A 15,766-nucleotide genomic window follows, 5' to 3' on the forward strand; every position below is an offset into this window, starting at 1 on the left:
AGGCAGCGTTAGAGATGTTGGAGGTAGGAAGATAGGGACCTGTGGGAAGATAAGGTAAGCGACTTTGACAACAGATAGGGAGAGTGAGGTCAACGACCAGGTAGGTAACAACCGTGGGAAATCCGAAGCGCTCAGCAAGGAAAGTGCTCTTTGACGCCCTTTTCTTATGTTGGAACCATGTTACTGACCCATGCTCTTTCCGCTGGGCAGATTCTATCAACTCCAAGACATGTCAAATCTGCAAAGGGCAGAGTCTTTCATTCAAAGTACAACGGCGGTAAGGCTGAAGTACTCCTCAGGCCTGAGCATGAATGAAGGAAGGCAATTCTGTCAGGGATCTGACTCAGCTGTCACCAGGTTGACCCAGGTTGCCTCCCGCCAGACCAACTGCTTAATTACAAGCCATGTCCCATACTAGTGTCACATATAGCATCGTCCTGTGGTTCTGTTGGTATTTTATCGCATTTATCCTCGCGGGTTCATCTCGAGCCACGCGTGCTAAAACTCAGTCACCTCCTATCGTCGATTCGTTGCTGGGCTCTTCCGGCCAAGTGTCCCATCCAGAACTCCGGTCCGCCACAGCCAGAACGCGAGGCCAAAGAGATTCACTCAGAGCATGCTCAACAACAAATTGACGCGCGTCATATTCTCGATGAGGGCAATTTGAACACGGTCGAAAGCGGCCTGGAGTGTCTCTCCCATATTACCGCCCCGGATGACTTCCATCTCAATCTTGAGTACTGCCTTTCGCTGGGCCTTGTAAACCGCTAGTCCTCTCGTGTACTTGACGCGCTTGCGGCGACGCCATCTCTTAGTAAGGTAGGCATCAATGTTCAGGTCGATCATACAGTCTCCGACCTCGTCATGAGCTGCGACGAGAGCCTGAAAGCACGAGACGATTAGCATGGCAGTCATGATCGATTGGGGTCCTTCAAGAGCGAACGTTGCTTACGTTGAGGAAGAGCTGCAATTGCCAGAGGACTACGGGGCTCTGGTTCTTCCACAACAACATCTCCACTTCTGGCTTGTACGCGAGAAGAGGCTTCTCGGTCTCTTCGGAGGTGCCGCCTCTCTCGGATCCGTCTTCGACAGTTGCCTAGCGAGTAAATAACCGATTAGCAAAATTTCCGAGGCATCTGGTGAGACCTGAGCTTACGCTGTGGGACGTCGCCATGGTTGTGGTTTGGTAAGTAGCCGTCAATGTTGTTTTGATTGGAAACTTCTCGAGGGTGAAGGGATGCTTCTCGGCCGAAGAAGAATTAGGCAGAGAAAGGGTTTCTCTACCTTGTCGATTAAGAAGATTATCCTACAGGCACCGTGGGCTCTAATGATGCCTCTGCCTCCCGCCGATGGAGCAAGGGGAGGCACGCCATCCAGGAGCCTCAGGTGACGAGCGCACCCGGAGGTTCCATGTGTCCCATTCAGGCTATTTGTTGAGAGTTTGTAAGTCTCATAATTCACAAACCATCTGGTGTGCGGGGGCCGTAGGCCACTTGTTTGAAGTGGGTGACGAGGCTCGAAATGATCGGTCGACTTCTTTGCCCTTTCTGGTGGAAGATTCGCTGTCGTTGCGTCCAAGCTAGGAGGTGTCGACGGGAAGAAAAGAGTCAGAGAGATCGAAAGTCCCGGTCTAGAGAGCCTGCCTCCAGCCGGCATCAACAGGGTGAAAAATCCCGTGAACTCGAAAACTAGATGGTTCGCACGTTTGTTCTGATAAGAAGAACTGACGATTTCTTCGAGCATATTTTTATGTACCACTGAACTGCTTAGAGCATTCTTCTTTATAGCACTTAATTGCTCCGATCAAATTCCTTTGTAGCACTTCATCGCTTTATTGGGATTGTGCCGTCCGAGGTAGATCGTCTGGCGTATGAGACGAGGAAGTCAAAGTTGCGGCGATTGCTCACCAGTTTGAGACTGTGATGGAGAAGGAAGGTAGCTAGGACAATGTGACGGATCAACTTCCGTCCCATTTGAGCTGCCTTACAGACAGGGAAGGAAGCTTCCTTTGTTGAGTGCCTCAGGCGGTGAGCCAGTGAGTATTTACCTTGACACTTGTCTGTCACAACATAAAGGCAATAATCATATTGTAGGACAAAGGAGCTCATGGGGCCGTTATTTGACTCGTTTCTTTGACTGTAATCACGCGCCAGCAGACTTGATTTGTCTAGACTTACTTACAGCACACACTTCCAAGTATCAGGATCTTTGTAGTCGCCAACGCCTTGGTACACGTTGTGGTATGGCCACCTGCAATGTCTATGTTTGGAATCAACACCACTGTCACTGGTGCCATTCTTGTACCGGGTCCCCATGATGGTGTCTGGAGCCACTTCGCTCTCAACCCATCGAACCATCGCCATCAGCACGTTTTCCTCCAGTGCCAGACTGGCAGTGCTTGCTGACTGGTGGCTGATAAAGGTCGCCCCATTACCGCTGCCGCAATGGGACATGCCAGAGATACGGAAAACTCGGTAGAATTCGTCAAGAGCCTCTGAGTTCATGCCCATAATTTGCGAGACATATTCGTGATATCGATGGGAATTCTCACTCGACAGAACGCCATGGGCTAAACCGTCGAGTGGAGAAGCTTGCCACCGCGGTTCTGGAAAGCCGATAAATCACCATCCTAGGTATCGATATTGAAGTGGCTGAGACCAGAAGCAATGGTGTAGTTCTCCGGACGGAGGGTCATAGCATCCCAGTTGGAGTCGTTTGAAATGGCATAACGATACCAATAGATGCATGCCAAGCCTCTGCTCAATTTCAGAATGAGTGGAGGCAATCAAGAAAGTGAGGAACCACAACGTGAGCAAGTTCCCATCGTTATATCCGCTGAGGCAACATGTACTACTGCCAGCTACCGGGGTTACCGAACCTGCCCATCATAGCTGATTGAAGCCTCGAATAGGTTTGAGGCCCTGTCGTTGGCAATGATAGTGGCTGCACTCGGCCGAAACGGGTATGACATCAGCCCCTCCGGGCCATTGAACTTGTAGCAAGAAGAGAGGGAACTCAGTCAATGCTACTACGCTTCTTTTTATTCCAGAACGAGTTTGAGGCACAAGGACAAGAGAACACATATTCTCGCAGTCTAGAACCCTTACATAAAAATCGGCAAGACATTGCAATAACTCAGCGAGGTCATGCGATGGTTCTGTTTGGTTTCAAAGGTGCTCCAAACCAGCATCCGTTTCGTTATGGGCTGTATTCACTGTTGGTGTATACCAGGTCAACTGGCCATGAATTGGATTTCGGCAGATTTTAGGCGGCCTTGCGGGGAGCTAGTCTTCTCAAGCCTTGTGTCCAGAATCAACGCTAGACTCCCTGTATATGAAGTGCTAGAAGATTACTAGACCCTGACCAAGAAGTCGAAATGATGTTACTCGCTGGTGACTAAGTACCTCCGAGGGAATAATTGCCTCTTTAGGTAGTTACCAATGGTTATCGTTGCAGATTGTCACTTTACGGAGTGCTCAGGAACTTCGAGTGTGAGGACTCACCCCTGTCCCGCTCACTGCGGTGCGTCTGGTGGGTCATTTAGCAAGTAAGGTTAATTTGTGTCTGGGTCATCAAGTCCGGGCTTATGTCCATTATGTAAACCTCAAGTGTGCTGACATACTACTTAGCAGGACTATCTTACTAGGAAACCTTCTCTTTACAAAGGATAGCGACCAACATCGAACCCACACTTTTTGGCAAGTGTACACATGCTTTCCATGTTACTTTAAAACGGTTTGATCATGCAAGCAGTAAGCCATTTCCCATAAAGCTCAGCGACTATTCACAGAAGCGATAGAAACCCTTGTCGATCTTTACTGTTTGATACTTGACTTAGTACTCAACTCGTTTGAGCCCAGATTTGCCTCCTACAAACCCAGAGTAGCTTCAGAAAGAGCCAGAGAGAGGTAGACATCGACCGGGTCAGGATAGTGAGAGGATCTCTCAATCTCATGGACTCATGGCTCTGGGAGTTCAGGTGTGATCTACTTAGTGAATGGTACCTCGGGTTCTCCAAGTCGGCCCGAAGATGCGTCCATATCTACTGAAAGGAATGTGTTCTTTGTGTCTCCCAGTGTAGACACAATCAAGCCCACAGGGCTGATGTTTCAAGAGGCAACGAGCTTCGGGCCTCTCCGAGAGACCCCGCGCAGGAATAGGATGCGAGAGCGAGTGTGGGTCGTGGGAAATGGAAGTCGGGTCACGTGACGGGTAGTGAGGGTTCAAATGATTGAAGCTATCACGACATAGGTAGGTAATGAGAAGATTATGTAGGGAGCAGGATACAAGTTAGCTTTGAACACCCTTATTGTACCATTCCTTTCGTATTAATGGCCGTTTGTCACAGTTTACCTACTCTGTGAAACCATGCAGAGAAACAATAGAATGAATTTGAACACTTGATGCCAGTTGGTCGCAAATAATCTACATTTCCAACTTCTCTCATTCGGCAGTCTTTGTGTGGTATCTAGGTATGACTAAGCTTGTAGCGCATTCCATGTAGAAAACTACCTAGTAGCTTAGCCTGGCTGTTTTTGATGGGGGGAATCCGAGGATGTGGCTATGCGTTCAATTAGGCGGGGCTGTGCTGTGATGCTTGCGTACGGGGGCTGATCAAGGAATTTTCCTCAATTGTCATATCAATGGAATACCTTCCGCTCGTCCACTCTTAGTGCATGGAGATGCTGTGGTTCTGGAACTTAAGAACGCATCAAGCTCTTGAGAGGACGCACATTCATGAATCGCGAATGCCGGCAGCTGAAAAGGGGCCACTGACTGGGATTAAGAGCTCCGCGCGTTCCACGGGGAACGGTGATTGACGAGAATCGCCCGCGCGACGACAGCATGGTTCGAGAAACTCGCGCCTCAGCGCGTCACAACGATTCAAGCGACACCGGAAGCACAGTGGCAGACAACGCCAGGGCCCAAGAGACTCGCCGCTCTCACAAGAAGTCTCGGAATGGATGCGCAGAGTGCAAGCGCCGTCACATTCGCTGCGATGAGCGTCAGCCCTCATGCGCGAATTGCGAGGTGGCAGAGCGTGCCTGTTTCTTCCCACCGCCAAAAGTGAGCAAGCAGAAGCGCAGACAAGCACAAAAACCTCAATCACAAGGCGAAAGGTCACAGGGCACATTGGTGCGAAACGCCCGATCACCATCACCAGGCTCCAGAGGAAGTAGTCATGGCAATACAAACAATGACGCGAATGCGCTGATTGAGCGCGCACAGCTGCCCTCACAACCAGCTCATCGTCAACAAAGCAACTTATCCGAACTCACTCATGCGCCAAGCCATCCGTCTCATGGCCTGCCATCAAGGCCTTCAGACGTGCCAGCCGCGGTTGATCTCAGCCTAAGTTCTTATCAGAGTGACCAGGCTCAATCCCCAGCTTCGACGACGCAGCTGAGCGGCACCCATCCTCCTCCTCCATCTCTAGACTGCCAGCTCGGCTTGTCAATATTAGGCACGCCAAACGCACCCTCAGAGGCCATCTACACACCACAGCACATGATATTGCTACACCATGCAGCCTCAGTCCCATACTTCACCGGCCCAGCCCGAAGCGCCCTCGACATCGCCGTCCGACGCGCCGTGGACTCACCCTACCTCCTCGACGAGATCCTCGCCTTCACAGCCTTCCACATGGTCCAGCTCTATCCCGGGTCATCCGCCCATCTCCACGACCTCGCCACAGAGCTCCAGAACCGCGCTCTCTCATCCTTCACCCGCCTCACGGAAACAGTAGCCAGAGACGACAAGGTCACCGCCGTCCCTCGCTTCCTCTTCTCCGCCATCCTGGGCAGGCATGTCCTCGCCGACACCCTCGCTCACTACCGCTCCGACTTCAAGTCCTTCATCGACCGCCTCGTCGAGTGCTTCAACCTCAACCGCGGCGTCAAGTCCGTCACCCTGCCGGCCCGGAACTTCCTCCGAGACACCGAGCTCGCACCCGTCCTCAACGTCATCCTCGAGGCCGAGAAGAGGATGAGCACGAGGGGCGACGAATGCGGGTCTCTGAAACGCCTCCTAAATGACTCCGACCTCAGTGATTCGAGCGCGAGAGCGTGCCACGAAGTCATTGGGCTTCTGCAGTGGTGCTTCGACATTTGCCGCGTCCTCGACGAAGGAGACTACGCCCAGGCCGCGTCGTCGTTCTCTGTAAAGGTGCCGGTCGGCTTCGTCGATATGCTGCGGAAGCACCGCCCCGAGGCCCTCATCATTCTGGCACATTACGGCGTCTTGCTGCACCGTTGTCGTACCTTTTGGCCCTTTGCTGACGCTGGCGCCTTCATTATCCGCGCCGTTGCTAGGCATTTGGGTAATTACTGGCAAGAGGCGCTTTCGTGGCCCCTGCTAGTGCTTGAAACTGAGCCGTAAGCCATTGTATACCGATTCCACGTCGCTGTACAGGCACTGGATTTGAGACACGAACCATGTGAGCACAGGATCTACTCGGGAATCATCTTAGTAAGACTGTGTATATATGGTAACGTCTACACCACGCTGGGACACTACCTCAAAATTATGCCAACATGTTTTCCAGCATTGTGTCCCTCAAATCAGGTGTCCTTTTTCCCAATCCAATTACGGGAAAGCGGCCTTGTTCGCCTCCAAGAACTCCTTCCAAGTAGTCGCCTTCAGCCCAACGCCAGCCAAAAGCTCCTGACTCTCCTTCAGGTCCTTACCGGCATAGTACCCGGGCTCGTCAATAAAGAGGTGGTTCTCGAGCATCTCGTCAGCCATGGCAGCCATCGGACCAGCGAAGAAGGACTTGTACGTCGCAGCGTCGACGGGCACGAAACGGGCTGTCTTGCCAGTGACTTGCTCAAACTCGGCGACGATCCGCGTGGGCGTGTAGTAGTCCTCAGCTGCCAAGATCTGCTTGCCGAGGAGGGTGCTCTCATTGCGGATTGCCGCGACGACGTACTTGCCTACAAAATGAAGGTATTAGCATCGGACTGAGCGCTTCTAGGAATCACTCACCAATATCGGACTCGGTGTCGATGAGAGGGAACTTGGCCTTGTCGCTGACAGGATACGTCAGGTTGTAGACCCCATCCTCGCCCTTGCGAATCATTTGCAGTGCAGAGAAGTTGCTCATAAAGTACCCCGGCAGGATAAAGGAGCTGGGGATGCCCTTGGCGCGGACGTAGCGCTCGACCTCGGCCTTGTCGTCAAAGTGCACGACATGCTTGAGGCGGCCGTTGGTGGTCTCGGTGACGTGCAGCAGAGACGAGTAGATGAGGTGCTTGACGCCGGTCTCGGCCGCGACGTCGGCCACGTTCTTGCCGTGAGCCTGCTCTTCGCTGGCGCCGCCCGTGAAGTTGGGCGTGGTCATAAAGAAGACGGTGTGGGAGCCCTTGATCGCCTCGGCGAGAGAGGTCTTTGAGTTCATGTCGGCCTTTCCCCATGTTAGAAATCTCTCAGTCTACATCAAGAATGATAGCAGTCGGATCATACAGAAACGACCTCGACGCCCTTGCTGGCTAAAGCTTGAGCTGCGGGCTTAGAGACGTCCCGAGTGATGCCACGAATTCTGTACTCCTTTGATAGAACGGCGTCGGCGAGGGCTGCTCTCACGACGGAACCGCCCTGATTGCCAGTGGCTCCGAAGATGGTGAGAAGTTTAGACATGTTGAAGATACAAGACGTGTTTTCGGGTTGAGTCTGGCGGGTTGGTCTGTGTTGAGGAAGAAGATGGTTTTCAGTCTGTGGGATGTGAGGGGGGAAGCTAGAAATGCACACGAGCATCGCTCGACTTTATAGCTACAGCCCGATTTGCAGTCGCATGCAGTACGTATCTTTGTCATGTTCCTATACTTCCATTCTCTTGCCTTTGACGGATCTACGCAAGCATGCCATGAATCAAGCAGTGGCGTCTCGGCTCTGAGCATCGGCCCACGATGTGGGCCTTTGGAAGGCGGGATTCCCGACTTACAAACACTGTTCCACGAAGGACCGGACTTTCAGCCGTCGGTCAGATTCTCATCAAATTCAATTCTGATATGATAAGCAAGAAACAATGACGTGGAAATTGAGGTACACGTACATCTTCGGGGATAGAGACGAAGTTACTCTTGGCAAGGCTACATCGAGTGCGAGTCGGCCTTCGTCGGAGACCGGTGCCACGTGGGTGTGGATACGCCCTATGTTAGAAGCTTGACTATCAATATCCTGATTCTAATTGCAAGTCTTCTCTTCGATTCCACTTCCTCGATCTCTTGAACAAGTGCGCTTGATAGGAGTACCGCTATCTAGGTCCTTCCTCTATCCTTCAAGCAGGGCTCACGAATCACTTACCTTAGTATAAGTAGATTCTTCAACGGGATATCAAAGGGCATGGACCGATTACGTCTCGTCTGCGGCGACTTTTTTGTTCAGCTTCGGAAATTTCCACAATGTGTAGGAAACATAGTCTCTTCTTTCTTGAGCATTAAAAATAACTTTGGATATGATTGCAAATAAATACAAGACGTTAGTTAGGTTTATTAAGAGAGCCGATGCTACCTCCTGAGATTGTCAAGCTTGACACATGCTTCATCGTTGAAATTCCATATAGACCATTTCTCTTCGATTATTACAATATAAGCCGTATTACTACAATGGCTCTTGCCTTCTTCTGCCCAGGACGCATCTGTGACGTGATTCCAAACGCCCTCCTCAAGACCGAATACTACCTGCGTACTCGCTCTCCGCCTTCAGCCAAGTCTCAAAGTCCTTGAGCCCAGGATACTCCTTTCTCAGGGCCGCAATGTCAACATCATACCCAATATCGTGGAACCACTTGAACATGTACCCAAAGTCCTTCACCATCGTCATGATTAGCCAACACAAGACCCTATACGTCCCAGGCAGCTCCTTGCCCGTATTCCTCTTGAACACCGCAGAAAACTGCTCAATCGTCAAATCGTCGCCCGCAAGCGAGACCCCGCGGCCCTTGTACTTCTCAGGGTGTAGAAACGCCTCGGCGCCAAAGTAGCCAATGTCGCTGACAGCAATAAGCTGCAGCGGCTTCCCCTTGACCGCCATGCGCCACGAGGTGGTGAAAACCCTCCCAAAGAGGTTGTCCGTGAGGTTGTCCATGAAAGCCACGGGGCGGAGGACGGCCCACTCCATGTCGGTGCCCTTGGACTTGTTGAAGAGGTGCTGCTCGATCTCGTGCTTGTGGGCGAAGTGAGGCACATCCGTCGCGTTGTCTGCGCCGTGACGCTCGACGGAGGTGTAGACGAAGAATTTGACGCCTGCTTTGAGGGATGCGTCGACGAGGGCTTTGCCTTGGCCTAGTTCGCCGCCTCCACCTTGGCCGAAGCCCATCGGGACCTGGAATGCACATCAATATCAGCCAAGTTTGTGCACACAACAGAAACGTATTGTTCGCTATCAAAAGGTGGGAGTTTCGTAGGTACCTGGACACTGAAGACTCCCCAGATAGGAGACGAGGCGACATCTTGCGCAGTCTTGAAAAGCGCAGTCGGGTCGGCCAAGTTACCCTGGACGAGATGAACTTTGGACGACTTTTTCAAGAGACGCTGGGCGGATCCGGAGGTTGCGTCGCGGGTGACGGCGAGGATCTCAAAGTCGGCATTCTGTTCGACGAGGTGGTTGATGACTGCGCCGCCCTGCTTTCCAGTCGCGCCGCAAACCAGAATTGCTCGTGCCATTATCGATGTTATTATTGTGAGATTGATTGTTTAGATGTTTGAGTGTTGATACAGTAGTTGAATGATACACAGAAACTACACCTTCGAAAATCGAGATATCAACTCACGTCAAATACATTCATTCTCCACGAGGCAGCGGAGTTTCACAATCATCATGATGCGCCCGATAGAAAAGTCCGCGGCTAAGAAGGCACCGATCTAGCTAGGGAGGATCGGAGTGGTGACGCTTGCGAGAATGCAGCATGCGACGTTGGGAAGCTACGGAGGAAAGATGACCAATCCTGCGGCGCATGTTCCTTCGATACGCCCAAAACCGGGGCCGAGACGACCTTCTTCTCTGACTGGCATGGTGCGCTGTGGGCCTCGCCCTCCGACGAACGCCGAGTCGGAGCGCGAAAGTGGGTCTTCTAAGACGGCCCGAGGCAGGGGGGAAGGTGTCCGGCTTACTGTTGTGGCCGTTTCTTCGAGAACCTTGATGTCTAAGCATTTGACCTCTCTCTTCAAACTCTTCTAGGTAAGAAGGCAACATCTCTTTCTTGTTTGTTGACATTGAAATTGTCTAAGAAAACGTGACAAAGAGTATGCTGCAATTCTAAATATTTCTCAAATCCCAGAACATCCATCATTAAGTTCAGCGGTCGATTTCTTGTTACCCAAAAATAAAGAGCCGGAGATCGAACTCCCCCAGACGGCACACGTTTAGCCCGCGCCGGCTCCCGATCGGGCGGAATATGATCCCTGATACAGCGTACCACTAGCATCATTCAAACCACAAACTGACATCACCAACTCTGGGCTACCCGGATCTGAGGTTCCCTTCATTTCAACAACCAGAAACACGACAGGGACCTTGCGCGTACGGAACAGCAAGAGCCTCGTCGGGCTTATATTTCATTCGCTCCTCGAGCCAAACTCAAGTCCCATTTGAGTTTTCTTGCCAAGTTCGAGCACTGCAATTCCTCAATAACCTTTGTCATCCCTCTAGGCAAACATCAGGCTAAGAAACCGCAACTATGAATAGAATTTCGTTTGATGTCTCAGCAAGTAAAACTCTGCCAAAGTTTGCTCAGGAAAGAGGTTTCCTACCTAAGCCGACTGTATTAGGAATAGAATTCCGCGGTGACAATTGAACTCCTCTGTTCAGCTGTAGTCATGTAATCTCACATGTTAACCTCTCAACGTCGTGTCCAGAGCGCGATGCCACCCAGTGAAATCAGATAAAACAGAAGGGAGACAGATATAATGACAAACAACAAGCTACGAGTTATAGTCATAGGCGGCGGCATAGCAGGCCTCTCCGCTGCCGCCGTCCTCCGTCAAAAACACGACGTGATAGTCTACGACCGCGACGATCCGACCTCATCTTCCTCCTCCTCCGCCTCCGCCCCGGAACGCGGCGCCGGCATCGGCCTTGGTCCCAACGGCACGAAGATGCTCAAAAAGGCCTTTCAATTCAGCCCCGAAAACGTCAAGGCCACGATCTGCGCCGGCTCGAGGACGTACGATAAGCAAGGGAATCTGTTACGGGAGATGACGGGCGTATCGGAGCCGTTTGGGAGCGAGTGGCTCCTGATGCATCGCGGCGACTTGCGGGATGAGCTGTTGAGGCTCGCGACGGGGGACGCGGCCAAGTTGGGGATTTCGGGACCGCCGGCTACAGTTGTGGAGGGGGTCCAGGTTGTCGGTGTTGATGTTGAGGAGGGGAAGGTGAAGTTGAAGAATGGGGAGGAGGTAACAGCCGATGTGATTGTTGGTAAGACCACACACATGCATGGGACCATATCAGACTTTTTGCACAGGTATCCAGGAATTGACGGACATGCTTAGGCGCAGATGGCATCCACTCCCTCGTCCGACAGGCTGTCCTCGGCGGGCCATCTCACATGGTATCACCGGGTGCCTCACTCTACCGGTTCACGTTCCCGCTTGAGAAGGCGAGGGATATCCTGGGAGGGTACCCGGCGGCGATAGACCCGTCCAACAGCAACTTTCTCAACATGATGACGGCCGACGACGAGACGCACCGCAACATCATCTTTTATCCCTGCCGTGACATGACGCTACTCAACGTCGTGGCGAGGATCCCCGACGCCATGCTCTCGGTGGAGAGCATCACGTCTTGGAACGCCGAGGGGAGCGCGGAAGAGATGCTGGATCACTTTTTCGACTTTGCCCCGTGGATGCTGGCGATTATGAAGTAAGTCTTATCCCTCCATCGTCACCTCACAATCAATCAGAAACATGAAACGAGAGTCGCTCACACCAAGCACATCAAGAAACGCTCAAAACATCCACCTCTACAAGGTCAAGGACGCAGACCCGCTCCCAACCTACACCCGCGGCTGCGCCGTCCTCGTCGGCGACGCAGCGCACCCGATGACGCCGTTCCAGGGCCAAGGCGCGACACAGGCTATCGAGGACGCCGAAGGATTACGGCTGCTTCTCCATGAGAGTGTCCGCGCCGATGACCTGGAGAGCATCACGTTGGCGCTGCGAACGTGGGACTCGGTGCGCAGGCCGCGCGCGTCGCAAGTGCAGCAGAACTCGAGGCACGTGACGGATATGTCGGCGCAGGCGCAGCTTGATCGGATGAGGTTGAACTGGACGTATAACGGGATTCACGCGGCGTTGAGGAACCGGTAGACGTGGGTGGGCGGGTGTGCCCCGCAGAGAGCATGGGACAAGTTCATGTCTAGATGGGTTGGGTGAATTTGGGTATACTGCCTACCTCCCTACTGTGTAATACCTAGCACTGATTTCTGATCAATGGATCACAGAGGGCAGAGGAAGTCGAGAGCAGACGGCTGATTCCGCGACAGCTCAGGGTCTTAGGCTACTGCAGATCTTGCCAGGGGCTAACATTCTGATATCCCCACCCGCAAGGTACATCATTAACATTGATGAATCATCGACCTAGCCTGATGCATCATTGGACGAGTTCCTGCGTTGGAATGGAAAGATCTGTGCCTGAGGTGTGCCTGGACCGTAGAATCACACGAGCCTTGAGACCGTCTGATGCTGGCAGTGAGATGGATGCACCTACGTCCTTACAAAGGGGCCCCGGAAAGGTGCATCATCGACATCATCGCTCGTCATAACCGAGCACCTCCAAAACGCCATGTCGCGCCACGGTCATATAACACCGCAAATCCACATTGCCGTCCAAGGGATGCAAAACCACGCAACCAACATAACTGTTCACTGATTCTCGCAGTTGTCCATTGGAAAGAACTGGAAAGAACCAAAAGAACCCCCAAAACACCTATACATCTCGCGATAAGAACCAACACCCAGTTGGCAACACACGATTAGAAACACAGATAACCAATCATGTCATCATCAAGAGCTCTCCGCCTTCAATCGGCCCTCCGAAACCCCATCCTCCGCACCTCCGCACAACTCGCACCCCGCCGGGGCTACGCCGTCAAGGAGCCCCCAGCACCAAACCCCATAAACCCGTCCGGTTCAGCACCGTCCCGCCCGGCTCCGTCCCCATCAAACCCCAAGGTGGGAACCAAGCCAGATGAAATCAGCAACAGGCAAGCCTTCACTCTCTTCCGCCCTTCATCACAGCTTCAAGTCATTCTCTGGTGTCCATACAACTAACGCGACCGGTCTCGTAGAAGTGCACTGTACCTCGTCCTCGGCGCCGCCGCAGCCCTGGGCGGCACCTTCGCCTTCCTGACCGGCGCCCCAGACCGCGCAGCAGGCGTCGCGGACTCCGTCACCCGCGGCGGCGGGCCGTCCATCACGCCCGGCCTGGGTCCTAAACCCTCGAGCGAGCGGAATCTGGAGAACACGACGGGACGGGATGCAAACCGGCAGACGGGGTTGGCGGGGATAAAGAGCAAGCAGACGGATCCGAACCAGCTGCAGGCGAGCAATTGAGTAAGACTCGCTTGACGGAGATGAAGATGACGTTGGGGTAGAAGGATACCTGTAATTGTACGCAAAGCAGACTTGCAATTGAAGTCACGTTAAGATTGTCTTGAACTTGATATTGCTCCCGTCGCGGAGGTTCCCCTTGTGTACCGAGGTTACATCGAATACGTGTATTTACACCCAATCAACAATCCTCCCTCCCGTATATAGCTCTCCCGTGCTCCCCAGAATTCGTGTATGCATGGATCATGCGGGGAAGGATTACTACGAAGTCATTTCCGTTCCCCGTCCCGCTTCGTCGTCCCCCAATAAGGGTCTTCTGTGTACGTCTGATAATTTCCCAGACCACCAAACCCTGTCTTTCAACTCTGTATGGAGTGCTCCAACCTACACATCGGAGTAACCCATCAGCGACTCTGAATCCGAGCAGTGCGATGCGCGCGATGCGGAGGTTGGATTCGGGGACCATCAACATCCCGCCGAACCACGTCCTGGATCAAAAGGTTGGTTGCATTGCTGCCGGTTGTGCATATGTTCCTGCTGATACAGCATTGGCATACAATAAGTAGCAGACACCCAGCCAGTCAACTTGTCTTCCCGCGTCGTCGTACGCTCCCGTCGTTCTCGGTATCGGATTCTCTTTGTGATGCAGGTCGGATATCGATGCTTCATGCTCAGAGGCATTCAGTCTCCTTCACTTCACTTGTCAAAGTCCACCAAAACCGAGAACCTAACTGAATCCACAGCTCGTGTATATAATGTCAATAGAAACTACTTGCACTCATCTTGCTCTTCTCGAGTTCGCTCTTTTTGAACCTGCTCTTCTTGAACCCCATGCCCGTGAAAGAACTCGTCAAACACCCGTACATCGCCAACTCTCACCCGACAGAAACCATGTCCACAGACTACACCTCAAAAACAGTCCTCATCACAGGCGCAGCCTCGGGCCTAGGCCTCTCCCTAACCCGCCACTTCCTCGCCGCAAACGCAACAGTCCTAGCCCTCGACATCTCCGACGCCTCCCTCGCCTCTCTCCCCTCCAAATTCGACGACGCCCCGGACCTCCGTGCTCGTCTGCACCCCGTGAAAGCAGACATCACCGACCCGGCCTCCGTCTCCGCCGCACTCTCTTCTTGGATTGACGGGGGAGAAGACAGTGCAGTGGACAAAGGTAAACGACGCCTCGACGTCCTCGTCAACAACGCCGGCATCTCGGACCTAATGCACCCCACGGCCGACTGTCCCATAGCCATGTGGGACCGCCAGATCCTTGTCAACATGACGGGCAGCTTCGTCACCTCGCAGCGCGCGATCCAGCAGTTCTTGAAGCAGGAGCCCGTGGACGGGCAGAGGGGTGTGATTTTGAATGTTATTAGTGCCGCGGGAGTGCACGGCGCGAGAGCAGGTGAGTTCGAACCATCCTTCAAATCTCATCATCATCTCATTTCATCTCCTCTTATGTCATTCTATCTCACCCCAACCACCATATGATCATTGAAAAGGGGCGAAGAATTCACCTTCTGAAAGAAACGGATCACGAGACAATATGGGAATCTGCATGAAACAGAATCTTGAGCTGACCACCAAAACCACAACAAAGGCGTCGCGTACACGGCCTCGAAACACGGCACAGTCGGCCTGACGCGAAGCACAGCAGCCTTTTACGGCCCAAAAGGCATCCGGTGCCTGGCCATCATGCCCGGTCCCATGATGACGAACATGGCCAGGGATGAGGAACACATCAAAGAGTTCCACCCCGAAGGCCTCGCCATGGGTAAGACACCATCTCCAAGTGAGCACTCGTATACTACCATGTGTCTGATTACTAACGAAACCTCGTCCATCAGTGGTGTCGACTTTCAACACCTGCCAAGGTGATCCTGCCAAGGGAGGTTGGGATTTAGGATGGTCGCCGCTGGATCAGGTCTCAAAGACTGTGGTGAGCCTGTGTTCTGGTGGGATGAACACCATCAACGGCGGGCTTGTGCCGACTGACATGGGTTGGACGTCGCTTTAAGCTTGACGGGGTTAAATGAGATGTACGAATTGCGACGTCCAGACCTTTGAGCACTTGCACACGTTCCACAATGTAGAGTGCGCAATGATTCACGTCAAATAAGTAGGCAAGAATATTATAGGATCATGATTGAAACCATTGCAATTGAACTAAAGAAGAATTATTACTAAGGGACTGCATCATTAAGCTTCCGCCGTCTGTTGAC

At 52.7% G+C, this 15,766-nt stretch overlaps 7 protein-coding genes across 7 annotated transcripts; 4 read left to right on the plus strand and 3 right to left on the minus strand.

The window, feature by feature from the left end:
- Positions 1–609: 609 nt before the first annotated feature.
- On the minus strand, positions 610–2,510 carry CABS01_08942 (uncharacterized protein; the record flags this gene model as incomplete). Its single annotated transcript, XM_060542300.1, has 4 exons — positions 610–882; positions 953–1,096; positions 1,157–1,280; positions 2,182–2,510. 4 exons carry the CDS (start codon positions 2,508–2,510, stop codon positions 610–612), a joined length of 870 nt encoding a protein of 289 aa, XP_060400581.1.
- A 2,335-nt stretch (positions 2,511–4,845) lies between these two features.
- CABS01_08943 (uncharacterized protein) lies at positions 4,846–6,378 on the plus strand (the record flags this gene model as incomplete). Its single annotated transcript, XM_060542301.1, has 1 exon — positions 4,846–6,378. The coding sequence occupies one exon, from the start codon at positions 4,846–4,848 to the stop codon at positions 6,376–6,378; it is 1,533 nt and encodes a 510-aa protein (XP_060400582.1).
- A 207-nt stretch (positions 6,379–6,585) lies between these two features.
- On the minus strand, positions 6,586–7,635 carry CABS01_08944 (uncharacterized protein; the record flags this gene model as incomplete). The annotated part of the gene is made up of 3 exons (XM_060542302.1): positions 6,586–6,932; positions 6,985–7,402; positions 7,462–7,635. The coding sequence occupies 3 exons, from the start codon at positions 7,633–7,635 to the stop codon at positions 6,586–6,588; spliced, it is 939 nt and encodes a 312-aa protein (XP_060400583.1).
- Positions 7,636–8,661: 1,026 nt separating this feature from the next.
- CABS01_08945 (NmrA-like family protein) lies at positions 8,662–9,662 on the minus strand (the record flags this gene model as incomplete). Its single annotated transcript, XM_060542303.1, has 2 exons — positions 8,662–9,321; positions 9,408–9,662. 2 exons carry the CDS (start codon positions 9,660–9,662, stop codon positions 8,662–8,664), a joined length of 915 nt encoding a protein of 304 aa, XP_060400584.1.
- A 1,242-nt stretch (positions 9,663–10,904) lies between these two features.
- On the plus strand, positions 10,905–12,305 carry CABS01_08946 (uncharacterized protein; the record flags this gene model as incomplete). The annotated part of the gene is made up of 3 exons (XM_060542304.1): positions 10,905–11,415; positions 11,490–11,859; positions 11,939–12,305. The coding sequence occupies 3 exons, from the start codon at positions 10,905–10,907 to the stop codon at positions 12,303–12,305; spliced, it is 1,248 nt and encodes a 415-aa protein (XP_060400585.1).
- Positions 12,306–12,992: 687 nt separating this feature from the next.
- Positions 12,993–13,550, plus strand: CABS01_08947 (uncharacterized protein; the record flags this gene model as incomplete). Its single annotated transcript, XM_060542305.1, has 2 exons — positions 12,993–13,150; positions 13,289–13,550. The coding sequence occupies 2 exons, from the start codon at positions 12,993–12,995 to the stop codon at positions 13,548–13,550; spliced, it is 420 nt and encodes a 139-aa protein (XP_060400586.1).
- Positions 13,551–14,378: 828 nt separating this feature from the next.
- On the plus strand, positions 14,379–15,561 carry CABS01_08948 (bacilysin biosynthesis oxidoreductase bacC; the record flags this gene model as incomplete). The annotated part of the gene is made up of 3 exons (XM_060542306.1): positions 14,379–14,949; positions 15,145–15,318; positions 15,392–15,561. The coding sequence occupies 3 exons, from the start codon at positions 14,379–14,381 to the stop codon at positions 15,559–15,561; spliced, it is 915 nt and encodes a 304-aa protein (XP_060400587.1).
- Positions 15,562–15,766: the final 205 nt, after the last annotated feature.

The sequence above is a fragment of the Colletotrichum abscissum genome, assembly GCF_030869225.1.
Source record: "Colletotrichum abscissum strain IMI 504890 chromosome Unknown Scaffold_21.1, whole genome shotgun sequence".
Lineage (NCBI taxonomy): Eukaryota > Fungi > Ascomycota > Sordariomycetes > Glomerellales > Glomerellaceae > Colletotrichum > Colletotrichum abscissum.